Source organism: Myiozetetes cayanensis, unplaced genomic scaffold (genome assembly GCF_022539395.1).
Source record: "Myiozetetes cayanensis isolate MyiCay16 unplaced genomic scaffold, myiCay2020 scf5-8, whole genome shotgun sequence".
Lineage (NCBI taxonomy): Eukaryota > Metazoa > Chordata > Aves > Passeriformes > Tyrannidae > Myiozetetes > Myiozetetes cayanensis.
The window spans coordinates 87,035,454-87,052,918 of record NW_026087742.1 but is presented as its reverse complement, the minus strand read 5'-3'; the positions used below and the strand labels follow the sequence as shown (position 1 = coordinate 87,052,918).

At 40.8% G+C, this 17,465-nt stretch overlaps 1 protein-coding gene across 1 annotated transcript in view; it reads left to right on the top strand.

Annotated features, from left to right (window-relative positions):
• The first annotated feature begins 402 nt into the window (after nt 1-402).
• Nucleotides 403-17,465, top strand: part of RFX8 (regulatory factor X8) — a 33,040-nt gene continuing 15,977 nt past the window's right edge. The window contains exons 1-10 of the mRNA XM_050332500.1: nt 403-494; nt 3,708-3,831; nt 6,218-6,279; nt 7,824-7,910; nt 12,250-12,312; nt 13,861-13,924; nt 14,926-15,060; nt 15,140-15,217; nt 15,743-15,856; nt 16,507-16,657. Of these exons, the coding sequence (XP_050188457.1) occupies nt 403-494; nt 3,708-3,831; nt 6,218-6,279; nt 7,824-7,910; nt 12,250-12,312; nt 13,861-13,924; nt 14,926-15,060; nt 15,140-15,217; nt 15,743-15,856; nt 16,507-16,657 (970 nt within the window). The remainder of the gene's footprint in view (nt 495-3,707; nt 3,832-6,217; nt 6,280-7,823; nt 7,911-12,249; nt 12,313-13,860; nt 13,925-14,925; nt 15,061-15,139; nt 15,218-15,742; nt 15,857-16,506; nt 16,658-17,465) is intronic.

Genomic DNA, 17,465 nt, shown 5'->3' with positions numbered 1-17,465 from the left:
AAGGAAAACAATTTTTTCCTAATACGTAATCTAAACCCACTCTCTTTCCGTTTGAAGCCATTCCCCCTTCTCCTGTCACTACGGTGATATTCAGATGTCGAGCCGCACAATCGGCCATTCGCACTTCTTTCCGATTTGCACGTAATTCCTTTTCTCACCGGCAGTTCCTATGGGATGAATTCCCATTTGGCGGCAAAGGGGCGGGTGCCAGGGATGCCGGTGAATGCCAGCGATGCCGGTGAACGCCAGGGATGCCGGTGAACGCCAGCGATGCCGGCGGTGGCAGCGGGGCCAGCCCTGCCCGGGCGTGCGCGGCGGGCGCGGGGGCGGCGCGGGGCGGGCGCGGGGCGGGCGTTACCGCCGTCCGTTACCGGCCGGGCCCGGCCCCGCCGCCCCGCACCAATGGCCAAGAGCCCCGCACAGCCCGCGCCGGAGCCGGCCGAGATGGCTTACTGCGGCCCCACCTCCCTCACCTACCTGCCCGTCCTCCAGTGGTGGGTGATGCCCGCTGCCCCGCTCCCGGGCGGGCCGTGGCGGGGAATGGAGCGGGGAGGTGGCGCGGCTGGGCTCTCCCCTCACCGGGAGGCTCGCAGGACCTGCCGGGTGGGCTGGCACGGGGAGCGCAGGAGCCCCGCTTTTAGCGGTTCTCGCCGTTCCGCGGGGCAAGAGTCTGGTTTGCTGCAAGGGCCCCCTAATCACTGTAGTGCATAAACGATGTCGGGAAAGCGAGGAAACTTCCCTGGAAGTCCCCTCTCCTGCCACAAGCCTTTCTGATATAAAGGCGGTTTGACAAGGGGGATTTTGTGTCAGCCTCACCACTGGCCGGGACCTGGCCCCTGGGCTGCCACCCACTTGGTGTGATGCTGCAGGGCAGCTGGCAAGGGCTCTCCCTGACTGGACCACTCATGACTGGTGGGCTCTTACAGCGCGCCACGGCTGATTTCGAGGCTGCAAAGCTGGTGGCACACTGGAACTCACTCAGAGTGATGCTGAGCATTTGACATTCTCTGAGGTTATGCTTTCTTGAGACAAAGGTGATGGCTGAACTCCTTAATGAGATGCTTTCTGTGGTGGAGTAAGGTTGTCATCATTTTCTCATGCTTTGAGAAGAGCATCACCTGCCATGTGACGGCCAAACAGAAACCAGGGGTACTTTTCTACTTTCCCCAATCACAGATGAGTCCAGCTAGTAAATAGTGTTGAAGCTTTGTGTGAAACGGTAACAACACATACAAACAAACTTCTAACTTCTCAGCAAGTAATCCTTAAACATTTTATTCTACCTCTCAGTAATACCTAAGCAGTGGGAGCTCATCTGTGTTTTTACTGTGATATAGACACCAGTCCTCCCACTTTAAAAGGACAGAAGGAAGAGATTCATGCAAGGTCATTAATTCAACAGGTTTGAGACACAGCATAAAACTGAATCATAAACAATCCTTGAAAGGATGAACTGATTTTTTTTTCATAATGATGACCTTCTGAATCCCCTTTTCATGTTTTGAAAAATTTTAAATGCTCAGCTTCATTTTACAGTTGGTGCATTGTCAACAGCAAACCAGATTTTGGTCCACAAATGCTTTAACAGCAGACTTGCCAACCTGTATAATGGCCTGCCTACCAGGGGTTCAAATAGAATGGTGGCAAACCCCAAAAAACATGTGAGGTCCTAAAATCAATCAGATAATAAACCACACACAAAGTGTGGATGAACAGTAGATAAATGAAGGAGGTCTTTCTCCATGTGATTTTTGTCTAACCTCCATCTTTCTCCCTTACCACTCTTTTCTTCTGATTTTTTTGTCTTTATTACCAGTTTTGTTATGATGATGCCATAAAACCTTGAGTTTTGAAAATCTCAGGGCTAATAGGCAAGAAAATGAACACTGTGCTCTAATCTGTGTGGATTTTTTTTTCCTGATAGGCAGTATTCTTGTATTATGTGTCATCACTAAGAATATGTTTAACTTATTATTTGAAAAAGACTGGCAGTTTAATAGATGATAAATTCACAAAAGGAAATTCTGAAATGCTTTGTCTCTAAGTAGTTAAATGCTGAGGAAAAACTATTGGCAGAAACCAGCTACTGAAGCATGAATTAATTTATGATGCACTTCCAGTGACTCTTTTGGTGTTATACTAAGGATGAGTTTGGACTGAGCTTTAATCTCCTGTGGGACTGCTTAATTGTGAAGGGTTTTGAGATGGTTGCTTTAGAAGAAACAACATTTCTGCCTGCTGGGAGGCAGAGCTCAGTGAGGACTCTTATCTAGAATAAATTTCATTTACCTTTTAGCCTGATGACGGGAAATACCCTAGTAATGCAGCAGATCCCATATTTTAGATGCAGGTTCCTGCTCAGGTCTTTCAGTGAAGCCTTTTCTGTTGGGTGGTAGGGCTGGAGGTGGTGGGAAGCTGACAGGGAGCCCAGCACAGCTCAGCCCTGGTGCTTGACAGTACCAGCCTCTTGGGTTGGTGGGTGAGAAGGTGGTCTCCAAAAAGGTATAAGAGAGGTATTTGGGGATCTTTTGCTGGGGAAAAGGCAGTCTAGGGGAGGCAGAGAGCCTTCTTCAGTGGAAGAAGAGGAGAAGGCATGAATAAAAGCTGAGGTGGGCATTGTCAGGCAGCACAGCAATCATCTTGCTCAGTCTGTTCTAGAAGCCAGTTTGCTGAAGACCTTATCTGCTATCTACTGCCAATACAGCTAATTCAGAAAGATAAATACTGGGTTGTCTGAAATCAGGCTACTGATAAAACAGAGGATGCTGATTTAAAATCCAGCTGGCTTGTCTCACCCAGTGAATATGAAAAGTCTTCTTTCCCAATCAACTGGATTATCAGTAAAGACACAGTGAGTAACTGGCACTGTGCTGCACTAGCATTCAGCTGACTAATTAATTAAATATGCATAAATCATTTGGTAGAATGGAAGCACAGTTAGAGTAAGAAACCACTGTCATGCAAACAATGTGTCAGGCTTTGAAAATTAATCTCTCTGCTCCTTTGCTTCAGCTTTGCTCCTGTATTTGTACTGCAGCCTATTATCTTCTGACATCAAAACCATTGGCATTATCTCACAATTAAAAGTCATTTTTTTCCTAGTAAAGGTAATACCTTAGGCTAATCAGTAACCAAGTTTACGTCTTCCTCACCTTATTTACACATGTAGTTTCATTTACTTGACTATGGCCATTCTGATAAGGAGGATGAGTCAGGGATTTGGCCAGAGGATGAGTATTTAAACACCTAAACATGTTTCAGTCCTGATAGTTCTGTTACATAGTAACTGTAAATTAAAATTCTATTCTCTTAAGAAACTTGTCCTAAAATTAATGAGGTTGTATGAAAACAGAATTTGGTCCTTTACAGTTTGTGTACTTTCTGTTCCAAATCACCGTATCACACATTTAGGTGGAAAAATTCTCATGTTATTGTCTTTGGTATAGTGGAGACCCTTCTGTTTAGAAAACCAAAGTTAGATCTTTTGATAAACATATGAGAAATGCTAATACTGGCTGTATTTTGTTAATGTTATAATATTACAAAGTTATATTTTTTAATTAAAAATTTATGAGAACTAGTTAATTTCATAGCAGAGTCTCACATGACATCTCTTACACCTTGGAAACAAAGAGAATAGAACTTGAAAATCTAACAACTCTTTTTTCTAATTCTGATATAAACCAATTGATGTTTTTGTTTTAAAGGCTAGCTGATAATTTCTACTTGTGTGGAGGATGCACAGTACCCTGTCGGCTACTACACGAACTGTATATTGAAACCTGCAATCCAGATTTCAAGATTCAAGTACATCCATCCACCTTTGGAAAGGTACAGAGTAGACAGGATATACAAGATAAGCAGGGATGCCTAAACAGAAAATTTGATCATCAAATATACACACTTCATATCAAACGAGATTAGGTAACAGAGAAGAATGAATATGTAATGTATTATGCTTTTGTGTTTTCTAATGTATTTCTGGTAAGCCCTCATGTAGATGCAGTTATACTAGAGAAATGAGGGTTGTCTGTGATGGAGTTTATTTTCTTCGGGGAACTGGTGTGTGTTACACTAGCAAAGATTTCCTTTGCCAATGTATTTTAGAAAGTTTTACCAGCTTTCTCTTTTTAACAGCGGGTTAAACAACTCATCCCAAGAAATTGATTCTTCTGTCCTTAAAAGATACCTTCCATTGTTACATAATTTTATACTTTCCCCCTAAAGTATGCTTGTGGAGATTTTGCTCCAAACATACCACAGATACATCCAAGCAAAATAAATACAGATGTAAAACTGAATCTCCTTCTAACACTTCCACTCTTCTACTGTGTGGAGGTTGATGCAACCCATCGAGGAATTACCACTTAGAAATCCCAGTTGCAACAAACACACATAGCTATTCAACGTTTTTTAACTAAGTAAGGAAGATAGAAAACCGTGTGATTATTTTTTGCTCAAGACTTTTTGTTCAGTACTTTTTTAAAACTGATAATATTTTACTAGTTCCCACGCTAAGAGCTACTAGGCACTGTTTTAATACAAGCCCAAAATAATGTAAGTACAAGTTGTAACAAATCAATTTCATTTATGTGGATAACCTCATTTTAGGAATCATTTATCTCAATTCAGTTGAATCTATGTTTTTAACTGGATAAGTTAAATCACTTTTACTGAAAATTAAGAATTGAATGAGAGATCCAGTGTGATTTATTACTATAGCTGAATGGGTCATCAGCTAAGACCATAGGTAGAATTTGCCTGGTTCAGTGTAGACATCTGCCATAAAGCTGGTCACCTTAAAAATCTCTTGGTAGCCAATGGAGAGAAATAAGTAGGTACATATGTTCCCTTTCACACTAAATGAGTCATCTCAGTCAGCTCAGATGATATGTGCCTCAGAACCGCCTGTTTTTCTCCATTGACTACAGAGTCTACAGTGACTAGCTTAGATATCTCTGCCTTGTAGCCACATAGGTGAGATTAATTTAATTCTGCCTGTACACTCTCAGGTACTCCAGCACGACTGATTACCAGCCTTCTTGTGGTTTACATTAATGCATTTTACTTTTAAGTTGGGACAGGCACAGATGAAGCATGAGTCTGGTCACGCAGGACAGCTTAGCTGATGAGCCAGAGCTGCTATGGGTTGGTACTTGCAACTGTTTGCTCACAGCCTCAACTGACCCAGTGCATTGTGGTGCAAGTTAACACATCCCAAATGAGCAAGCTGGGGTGCATCTCCCCAGTGGCTTGAAATGGTCTGTCCTTCTGCAGCATGAGAAAGGACCATGCAGCAAGAAGCTGAGGAGGCCAGGAACTCCAGCAGCCTGATTTAAACTGAAGGTGCACATGTAATCAGTTACCCCAGCCTTGCTAATGGGCTGAGCTATTAATAATTCACCAAGCTGTAGTAACCTGACAGCGCTACATACATGTGGACTGTGAGGGCTTTTGCAGTCAAGCCCCATGTGAATCAAACTGTGGTGACTGAATACACTACTAATCTCATCTGCCCTGTCCCTCTACTTAAATATACTGCTGTCTCTGTAGAAGAGGCAAGGGGAGGAGGTGTGTGTCTTGTGCCACAGAAGTACCAGTTTCATAGGCTGCCCTTTGAGGAAAATGAGATTATGCTAAACTATCAGCTTGAGAAAGGGAGCAGCTGGTGTAGATGTATGCAGAAACATGCAAAGAACAGGACCGCTGTTGAAACTGGAGGTGCATGTTACTGTGAGTTGGGGAAATCTGTCCTTTATCAGGCCTTTGGACCAGCAACACATACTCTGCACAGAGTCCAAGCTGTGTGCTGCTGAATGGACACTCTTGTCACTCCTCACTAACATGGAGTACTGGATCCTCTATTCCTGCTATATAGGGAATGTTAGTTCCAGGTGTCCTGGGTTAGTCTCTGTCTTCACAGGACAGCTCATGCAGAATAATCATAGTGAAGTGGATTATTAACCTGACAATATCTAATTACACTGTGGAGCCTGACCTTAAGGTAATCCCTTTAAATTACTTAGCCGTCGATCCACAAAAGCCTGATTGAGCTCTGTTCAAGAGTTACCATTTGAGAGGTATGTAAGAACAGGTATTAGCTTGCAAATGATGGAAAGCAAACAAAGTGATAAAGACAAAAAAATGGAGGCATATACATTTTTGTGTTTTAGAATGAATTTGCGAAGTACCTCTAATTTTGTGTTTGCCTTTACAGCTTATTCAGTTAGTTTTCCCAGGTCTGGTGACAAGAAAGCGGACCACAGCAGGGAGTATCAGGTACTGGTTTTATGTCCTTTCTTTGAAAATGTTGCTTCTAACTGTTCTAATAAAATTTTAAAGTGGTTGACTTTTCAGTCCCAGCACTGCAATATAGCAGCTTAACTGTTGGTTGCAAGTCTGTAACACATCACAAGATCCAGAGTGATTTATGGTGTCACCAAGGATGTTAAAATAGAGTTAATTCCATGAAAACCACCACATCGGATCTCCTTTGGTAGGGCATGAATTCCAGGCCAGACTGCTTTAAAAGAAAATTATTACTCTGATTTGTACTGGCTATTAACAGCATGGTTTGCATGAGGTATCTGCTAGGTATCACAACCTTACTCAGAGCTCCTGAGACACTGGGTCTCAAGGCCAGGAAAGCCTGTTTCTGAGATGCACGGGGGGCATGACTGATGTCCGTGTTGTGTTTTTCATCTTGCACATATCCGTGGAGTTACTCAGCACATATTGGTGGTCAGCTGAAATGCTGTAAACAGTTTCACACCATTTAAATCAGAAAATTTCAGATCCTCCTCCTACCTCTCCTTTCTTTTCCCTTTCCTCTCTTCTTCTAGAGCACAGAGAGTTTGATGCTCTTTTGTATCCAAACTTATAATCACATTCTGAACATCCAGACTGGGAAAGGGGATGTTTTAAGGATACTGAAATAGAGAAATTTTACAAGCATTTTGTGTAGCTGTGAAATAGAGAAATTTTACAAGCATTTTGTGTAGCTGTCAAGTACAGGCTCTGAGGACAACATGCCCTTACTTGATCTGGAGCTTTTCTCCACTAGTCTGGACTTGCTATCAGCTTGAGCCAAGAGATCCTTTAATTTGGGAGTGCCTCACCGCAGACACTCCCAGGCTTCTCCTCATAGTAGGCAGGATTTGGGATGGTGTTTGGTAGCCCCCAGCCTCCAAGCTCTCTCCATCAGCAGAAGGTTACCCTTTCCTGGCTGCTGGTGGCCCCAAACCACGGCACTTCTCCCTTGGCTTCATGGTAGCCCAATCTGGGAAGAGCCAGTTGAAGGCACCTTGGTAGCAGAGGTGGTGACTCCATTGCTCACTGAGCTCAGGATAAACCTTAGAGAAGGTCTGGCAGGTTTACTGAGTTTTAGCTTGCCATGACCACTGATGGGCCATCTAGTCCTCAAGCTACTGTGCATGGCCAGGAAACAGCTGCACTAAGTCCTTCAACTTCCATAGGTATATGAAGACCTCTGTCTGCTGAGACCCTGGCCCCTGACTTCACTAACTGTCCTGTACAAATCTGTTGCATCCTATTCACTGGCTTAATATTTTTTCATTTAGAAGAAAGTGTCATTCCAGGGCGAAAACTGCTAAATAGAGTTTGTAAATAGTTTATGTAATTTTTTTTCTGTTGGGGAAAATAAATATTCAACGGAATTTAAAAAAAAAAAAAGCATAAGGGGTTTTTTACTTAGTCTTTCCTTGGTTAAATAGAATGATCTGCTTTCGAAGGAGGATTATTAATTATATGATGACTTGATGAAAATCGTATGGTTGTCAGTTGATCTTTTTTTAATTTTCTAGATATCATTATGATGGAATAGCTATCAAGAAGAACTCTTCCTTTTATGCACGTTTTTGCTGTCTTCTGTATGAACAAAATTATCTCAGGTTTGTTTTTTAAAATGTATTAATCAAAAAAAGTCACATGACAGTATATATATTGTCTGTACATAAAAGTATGTAAATCATCTGTTTAACATTGACAACAGCATTATATTTTTCTTCTCATTACACACACTATTAAAGTGCTGTGCCATTATGGGCTGAACCCTAATGGAGAAACTGCATTTGGGAAACAGACCTTGCCTAATTGGACATCCTTGAATTGGACATTTTAGCCATGTAAATCTTAAGAGCAAGAACCCATGCCAAACCTAAAAGAAGAGTTTAATATATTGAGACTCTAAATGGGAGCTCAAAAAACCCATATTGAAATGCCTTCATGTCATTGTATCACTTTCCTTATTGAACAGTGGGCTGAAGAGTATTGAAGTATAAATGACTGCGCTGTTTTGAAGAGTCCCACACACAATCATTTTATATGGGGTTTTTACTACTTGAAACAAGGAGGCATATTATTTCAAAAACACTTCCTTTACTTAATTTTAAAATATTAGATTCTAAAATCACCTCTTGTAAGAGAACACAGTGTAAGACAAGTATAAATTGATTGTAAAACTTGAAAGCCTTTGGCAGATTAGAGTGTAGACAGGAGCATGTTCCAGTTGTGGGCAGGAGAGGAAGAATCTCATGGTTAAGCTCATGGTTCAGATAAACAAACCATAGGCTTGCCTTTCTCCCCAGCAAAAAAGGAAGGAAAATGTTGCCATTCTGTAACAGTTTTACACTTCTTTTTAATGCACAGGAGAAGAAAATTAAGTGCAACCTATGCCTTGGAATTTGAAGATCAGTCTTGTATCCTCGCTCTCTTATATTATTGTACACTACTTTGGTGTGTATAAGGGTAAATTCCATACTTTGGTTTCTATTCTTTAATATGGAGATATAGCATTATTCCATAGCATGAATGTTAGGGCAATACAAGTCAGTGTATTAAGCACCCAGATATCTGGTGATGATTAAACTCTTAGTATCTGTGATATATTATATAATATTTAATTAACTGAGTGCACGCTCTGCAAGAGCATGGAAAAAATTATACCCCTAGGTTTCTTGCCTTTATCTACAGGTTTTATAGCAGAGAAATGTTGCAGAAGTCCATAGAGGGACAACAGTAAATGATGGGACAGTGCAGAGGATCAGGTTCTGCAGATAATCAAGTGGCAGTCAGTTGTTGTGAGACCAAACAAATTATTCATAGGAAATTTGAGGCTGGTTTCTCATGATACCCTTTACTGAAGTGATAGTCTTCACATCCTCTGCACCCAGTATGACCAGAACCAGCCTAAGATCTGATATAAGAATTGATATCCACAATTAGGAAGGGTCTTGCCTGCCGTTAAAGAAACATTACAGGTCTCTGACTAAGTCTATGCTGGTCTTTCTTCTTCAGGAAAAGAAAGTTTTCCTGCAGCATCACTTGAAAACAGCTATCTTGATGGGTATAGCTGGAGAGCTGGTGGTTCTGGTCACAGCAGAGATGAGAGAGAACAGAACAATTTGAATTGTTTCTCTTTTTTCCTCTCAGCATAGAAATACGAGGAAAAATTACAAAAAGTAGGAGGAACCAAAGAACCAGTGTTGGCTAAGTTTGGGCCAGATGCAGAAAGAAGGACTTTAGCCACAACTGGGAGACAGAGGCACCACATATGCCAGCATGGCTTCTGTCCTTGGCCCTCCTCATGGAAATGAGCCATCTTCTCCAGTGGGCTGGGGAACATGCTGCAGCCCATGTTTAACCACAGGGGAGCTGATTGCACCAGCTGCAGACCTCCTGCTCCTTCTCCAGCAGCAGAGGTGCCTGCCCAGATACCTGCTCCTAAAAAACTATATTTAATTTGGTCAAACCAAGGAAAAGGGGATGTATTCCAAAGAAAGGGCTGAAATCAACTAGCTATCTACTGATCTTGATATTGTTTCTTGACATAAACAGCTGTCCTATTGTAGAAAGGCTAAGAGAGTTGGGGTTCTTTAGCCTGGAGAAGAGAAAGCTCTGGGGAGACCTTTTAGTACCTAAAGGGGGCCTACAAGAATACTGGAGAGGGACTTTATACAGGTCATGCGGTGATAGAAGAAGGGGGAATGGCTTCAAGTTGAAAGAAGGTAGGTTTAGATTGGGTATTAGGAAGAAGTTCTTTACTGAGAAGATGGTGTGGTACTAGTACAGGTTGCCCACAGAAATTTTGGATGCCCATCCCTAGAAGTGGCCAGGTTGGATGAGGCTTTGAGCAGCATGGTCTAGGGAAGGGTGCCCTGCCCATGGCAGGGGGGTTGAAATGGATAATCTTTGAAGGTCACTTCCAAACCATTCTATGATTCTATAATTTTTCATATTAAAAAAGAAATCAAAAAATAAAGATTGTACTTGGACAAAGGGCATCTTTCTAGTTGCAATAGAAAAGTCCTTTAAATGCAAAATTATCTTGTCTGATACTTCCTTCATTTAAGATAGATATAAGAAGACACTAAGCTGTTCATTGAAGCCAGACAGCTGAAATCAGAACAGCTTCCACTCTAAATGCAGCCACATGTCCCTGTCCCAAGCCAACATACAGCCCCACAAAACCTGGGCAGCCAGGTGTCTTAATTACTTCTTAGTGTCTGATAGAGAACAGCAGGAAAAAACAGAGAGAAAGCAGTAAAAAAGCACAAGACACAGCTAGAGAAGCACGAGTAGCACAACTCTGAAAGAAATAATTAGGTCACATAAAAAATAAACATCAGCTTCAACCAAATAAATCAGTTAGTTTTCATTTGTATAGAGTTCTGTACATTCTTTGTATTTAAGTAGGAACATATCAAGGAAATACCTCATCTTTACTATCCTATCACTAGGGTTCAGCACTTTTCGAAATCACAGTTAATTTTTTATGATCCCACAAAGCTGGTAAAATCAGTAATGGCAAATTCTCAATTGTTTTTTTAACTATAAAATTGAATTTTAGAAAAAGAATAATTAAAACTTTTAGACTTTTCTACCTGCAAGAAATTTTGTTCTCACATAGGTAATCATATGTATACCCATGCCCCAGGTATTTGACACATAAAATCTCAGTTTTTGAGAGTGTGTTGATGTGGAAATTTCCAAATTAGAGTGAAAAAGATTTTTAATATACCCTTTCAGTGTAGTTCAAATGCTGGTCTGTGGACTGGACTCCTGTAATGGGATATACTTCTCTGGCTTGTTGCCACTTCTTTCTGGAAGAGACAGGAGATATCTGTTTCAGTAGTGAATGTGTCCTAAATAACTACTGCGCCCTCCCATGCATAAATAAATCCAACATGCAGATGCTTTTTCTGCTGCACCTACCAGAGGGGAAGGTGGATCCCAGGGCCCAGTTGAGAGACCGAGGCATCCATCCATCCTGTGGGTTGGTGAAGAAAATGATTGTTTCAAAACTATGAACGATTCTTTGTAATTACTGAAAAGGATATTTCTTGACCACGTTGAAATAGTCAGCAATTGACATGGTGCTGGTAGTGAGGAACTAGACCTCTGAAGATCGGGCAGCTTGGGAGCTATGCTTGTTGGTGTCATAGAAATGGCAGTAAGATGGTGTGCCTCTGAATACAAAGAAGGCATTTGCATTTTGATAGTCAGTGGGACCTTGAATGTGTCAGGGTTGGAACATGTTCACACAAGTAGTGATAAGAACCACCTGTGAGCTGGTTCGTTTATAAATCTTTGATTCTTTGTGGATATGTGTACCACAGGTCTGATGATGATGTTATGAAAATAGTGCAAATAAGCACAATTGTAATCCAAGAGGATTCCAAATGCATTACAGACATTAAGGGAATATGTTAATTGCTGATTTTCATTATAATAGGAATACATTCCCTCTAGGAATGGGAGCTTTGAGGACAAGCACTCTCTAAGATGGTACTTCCTGTGGCTCAGACTACAGCAGTATTTAAAAAAAAAAAGTAATTGAATTTTGGTTTTGTAAGAGTTGCTTGATGATTCTAGTAATAGGAAAGGTTTAGGCTCCTCACCATGTCGTGAAGCAAACCCATGATTTTTTCATAAAAAAAATCTGATATGAATTTAGTAAATCATCTTTTCTAATCTCAGTGTAATTTGACAGTCAATAGCATGCACATTCACCACCCTTCCTCCTTTCCATTTTCTTTTGTCCTTCCCATTTGCCTCTGTTAATATTTTTGTCATCCCCACTCTTGTATTTCCCATTTTAGCTCTAGTTCCTACCCCACAGCATCATCCAAACTCTGCAAGAAAGACGGTGAATCTCCTTGTGATTTTGTTGTCACCCATTTTCCCCTTCTCCCACCCACCTCCTCTTTTGTGTGTTTTGTCTTTACCCAGGCACTGCTCGCCAGGAGAAGTGAGCATCTCTGACGTGCAGCCGAGCACCTCTGCAGGCACCAGGTGAATCCCAATCCCCTTTGCTAACAGTGGGGACACATAGATGTTATCATTCCATAGATATTCCATTTAACTTCCGCTGAGCTCCCCGCTGCCAGGGCATAGGAGAACCCACACAGCACCCCTTCTCACCCCACGATGTCCCTGTGTGGGGGGAGCGGGAGCCAGCCTGCCGTGGGAGCCAACCCACTGGAGGCGAGCAGTGCTGATACGCGTTGCCATGGTAGCAGCAGCAAAAAATACAGCTGGCCGCCTTCTCAGGGAGAGCAGGAGCTGGAAAATATTCATTAATTGTGTTTCAGAGGCTTTAGAAATCTGCAGGAAGGACCCATTTGAAAGAAGCATTATAAAATGTCTCTACTTACATGTGTTTCCCTTTGTCCTCTAAAATGTCTGGGAGAAAGAATCACCAGCACTACCAAACATGCCCAGCATGAATGTTGTGCCCTGTCTTGGGCAGCCAGTTTGGTTGTTTCTTTGGAGCACAGCCTTTATGGCACAGAGTAGTGGCAGAGGGAAAGGTGGCAAGGGTCAGTCCTGTGAGGAGTAGAGAAGTGAGAGGAAGCATTTTCAGCAGCTGTAGTTTTAGGCACCAATTTTCAGAAAGCAATTCAAGCTGTTACATTTTGTCCTCAGCCCCTTCAGGACGTATGGTGGTACCCTGGTTTATAATACATCACAGAGGTGAAACCCAGCAGCCAAGTTCTGATTTGGTAGCCTGAGTGCTGGCAATCACCAGTGGAAGCACATTTTCTACAAAGCCCCTGCCTGTCACCCTTCAAAACAGCAGAGTCCAAAAGGACCCTGTACTTTGAAATGCTTTCACAGACAGTGAGCAGGTGTCAGCAGCAGATGGAGGCTTGACTGGAGGCATCCAACTCTCACAGCACTCCCCTTTTACTAGCAACATTGTCTCTCCCTCCACTAGCCTTAGCCTCAGCGAAACAGGCAGGGAGACAGGTAGGAGATCATAGAGATAGTACAGCAATAAAGCAGCCTGTTGTGCCTTCATCCCTGGCTTTCCAGCTAAAAACCACTGTCAAGCCTGTGCGGGTCCAAGTAAATTCTGTGTGGAACATCATGGCCAGCTTGCACAGTAGATGGGTGAAAGTCAGAAACAAAATGCTATTTAAACTGATGTACAATGCAGAAAATGTCATAATTGTGAAATCTAAGCATAAGGATTATTATGCTTTTGTTATGTTCATGTTTATAGTAATTACTACCATCCCACACTAACTGTAATTACAAATAGAAAGCCGTGGTTCTGGTGCAAGAAGTTCAAAGTCATTGCACTGCTAAATGGCCAATAGCTTGTTGTCTTTATAATTACTGTTTCAGTTTTATCTTAAAATTAAGCAATTGGTCTTCAGATTTGTTAGAAAATCATGGGACCACTGAATGACAGGAAAGAAAGCAGGGTTTGTTTTCCCAAACACAATGCTCCAACCTAGTGTACTCTATCTAGTTTGAGCTCATTTTCTTACTAAATACAGAATAAATTGGTGAGCTTTTAAAAGTTTGTTTTTTCTGTTGTATATTTTATCACAGTAGTAATTCCTGGAGTTCTGAAAATGCAGCTGATTACAAGAAGAATAGACAAAAAAAAGGAACAGTGAGTTTCAGATACATTAGACATAACAAAATGTCAATCTGTGTGTTTAGTTAGAATTGCTATCTAATATGTTCTGCTGAAATACAGTTAGCCCATCTTCTTCAAAATAATCAAATAGTCTGTGTAATCTCACTATGTGTTTACTTCCCCCACTCCTATTTCACCCATTAGCTAAATATTTTTGTTGTCTTAACGTCAGCTCAAATAATTTTGTCTGTACTGAGAGTGGAAATTGCAGCTGACAGCCCAGGTTTTGAATATTAGGGGAGTTAGTGGGGCACAGCCTTCCTTGCCTGTGGCCCGTGGTACCAGGCCCTCATGCTGGTGAGACAGTGTCTTTTCAACATGCTCAGAGTTTATTGGCATGATAAGTATTTAAACTAGGGAATGATTAAGAAAAAAGAGCACAACCCCTGCTTACTGAAAAGGGTGGATGCACAGCTAACCTGCGGCAGTTCTCCCCTCAGTGAGCTGTCATGTCAGCCAGCAGAGCATGAGCAATAAACTTATGTGGACTGAAGAAAGGAAAAAATGAGAGACTGGATGTCTGTCTTACTTTTACAGAGCACTCGAGTATAGTAAAGAGTGCTCTGAAGTGGATGTAATGAGGGCCAATGAGAAGTCTGCTGTCACCCTGACAGCACAGCCAGCTATCTGCAGCCTTAGTCAGAAGGTTACAAGTATGACATGAGTGCTATACAAAATATATGTGGAAGATATGTATTGCATTAAATATTCACCGGTTTTAAAAAGAAATTCATGTACAGTTTAGGATTTAAATGTTTAGGTAGGCAGCCCTGCTTGTTTCTTTCATCCACCCCAATTTTCTTAAAAAAAAAGATAAAAAGAAGAAAAAAAAAGTGTTTATCTGAAGAAATACATCTTATTAAAAAATCATGCTCTACAATTTCAAGAAAATACTCAATAAATCCAACTGAACTGACAAAATAATTGCAATCTTTTTTCTTTTTATTGTTCAAAACAAATTCTGATGCATCAAGAGTAAGAACTTGGAGTATTACCCATCTGTCATTTATCTAAAGGCTGAGAAAGAGACATTTCAATATCTTTTTCCTGAATTCAACCAGTTCTTCCTTGGAGAGCGAGTGCAAAGTGAGACAGACCCCTACGAAATGGTACGTTCAAAGTATCTGATCATAAAGCAAATTAGCTCTTTCACTGTGACATCATTTTATACTCTCTTTTTGGTCACAGATTGCACTGCTTGCCAATGACTACTACAACTATTGTCAAGTTATTTTACAAATGGTGAGAGAGAACAAGTTTGACAAGGTATGCCTCTTCTTTAATAGCCTTTATTCTGACAATAGCAAAAAACTGTAAGGAAAAAATGGTGTCTGTGTAGTGTATTTACTTCATGGTTTGATCTATGGTAGATGATCACTTGTGGACTAAAGGAGCATTCAGTCAAGTTATTTTGAAATTCTAAATTAACAGAACATGCTCCAAGAATCTGAGTTTGTAAGCATATACTGAGCCCTCCTGGCACATCAAAAAGTCTGAGCCCAGCACATAACATATGGCCATGGACACATATCTTTCATTATATCCTCATGTCCATGGCACAATTCTTTGTTTCTCCCCTCTTTCCTACACTGCCTTGTGAGGTTCAGCTTGTTGCCACCTCCTCAGGACACTTCCACTTACACTGGAGCCCAACCAGAATGGGCCCAGGTAAACAGCTCATCTCCACAGTCATTCCTCTGCTTCTATGCTTGTGTGTTGTTTTATTGAATTACATTTCACATTTCACAAGTGCAAAATCAGTGACGATTCATAAATGGCTTTGTGTGACAGGTAGAAGACTGTATCATGTCATTCTGGAGGTCTCTGCAGCCTGAAAGAATAGAACTGATGTGCTTGCCAGATGTGTGCCAGCTGTTAAAAAGCTATGATAGGTATCTATTCAAGGTATTGTAGACACATTTGCTTGTTGGAATTATGCTACTACATGTTTGGGTCTTTTTAGTAATTTTTTATAAGGAGAAAGGTCAGCCGTTTCTTGTGTGCTGTACAAATGGGATTTTCGTTCTTATCTCATCTCTGTTCTTTGGCTTCTTCTGAGAGAGAATAGTATGTGTTTTGAAAGGAGACAGTGGAATTTGAGATAGCTTCCATTTTCCTCCTATATATTAATTTGAACGTTCTCAGTATCAGTGGAACATGCTGTTATAAATGTGGGTCTGTGGTTCTGGCATGAGGTTATGTGACTGAAATTTCAACTGATAAACTGTTTTCCAGATTATGAGAGTTACTTTTCCTTTGAGAACACTACTGCATTTCTCAGTGACGTTCCACATAGAAGTATGCAGTTTTCTGATAAAAATAATTTGCTTCTTACTTGCAGCAGGTCATTAAGTAGTGTCTAGTAATTAATTCAGGAAACAACATTTAGTCTTCAGATCTTTCTCCTTCTGCTAATAAAGGTAGCTTAGCTTTTGCTTAATTGGAAGAAAAAAATGGGCTTCTTTACATTTAAACTATCAATACAATTTTATTTGGTGATGCTGTAAACATCTATAGTACACCATGAGTTGCAGCACCATGAATTTGTATTCTAGGAACTGGAGAATATCCTACTTCCTGATTTCCTGGAGGAGGTGCCTGCACAACACATTGACTCAATCAGACTGTTCAGTGAAAATGTTAAATGTTGGATGCTTAATCCTTTGGGAGGATTTCCATTAATGCTCCAAACATCCAAATCTAATGGTAGGTTTGAGTAAGAGAGAAATTTTCAAAAATAACTTCTCATTAAACTGCAGAACAGATTGTATTACAAGACAAATTATTTTAAAAACTTTTTTAGCTGATGTAGCTTTGATAGTAGAGACAACTAGAGGTAGTTGGGATACAGTTAAAAAGAAATAGTCTCAAATAATTTGTGAGAACGAATTTAAGCCAAAATTATTCCCAATTCATGATAAATTGAAGTGTACTTAAACCTTTAGAAAGATCTGTCTCTTGCCATGATTGCTTCGGCTGTGTAGATGATCTAATAATATGGAACCTGCCCTATGAAATTTAGACGTTATTCTGTCATTTCACCTTGCAATTGGTTTTATGCTGATAAATTATTTAATGGTTGCAGCACAGTCCAATATAAACGGGAGAAAAAAAGTCATACTCCTACAGGGAAACTATGATTTCCATTAGAGGAATTGAGGATGATTGGAAAAAGTCTGTACTCTATAAACCTGGGTGTATATGTTTGCATTTGTAAATATGGACATACACACATGTATGTAATTGCATATATGACGAAGATTCTGACTAAAACATCATTTTGCTTAGTTGCTCCTTGAGTGAAGACCAACTCCACAGTGGTAAAGCACAGCTCCTGTGTGGACAAAAGATTGTATTAGGATTCATATGCCTAAGAAAGACTTGCAGAGAAACTTAATTCTGGCATTTCTTACATTTGAATGCTTGACAGAGCAATCTTAGTAATATATTTTTAACATGTGTGTGCATGGACATATATGTCAATAATCACCCGTGACCCTTTGTATATACATCC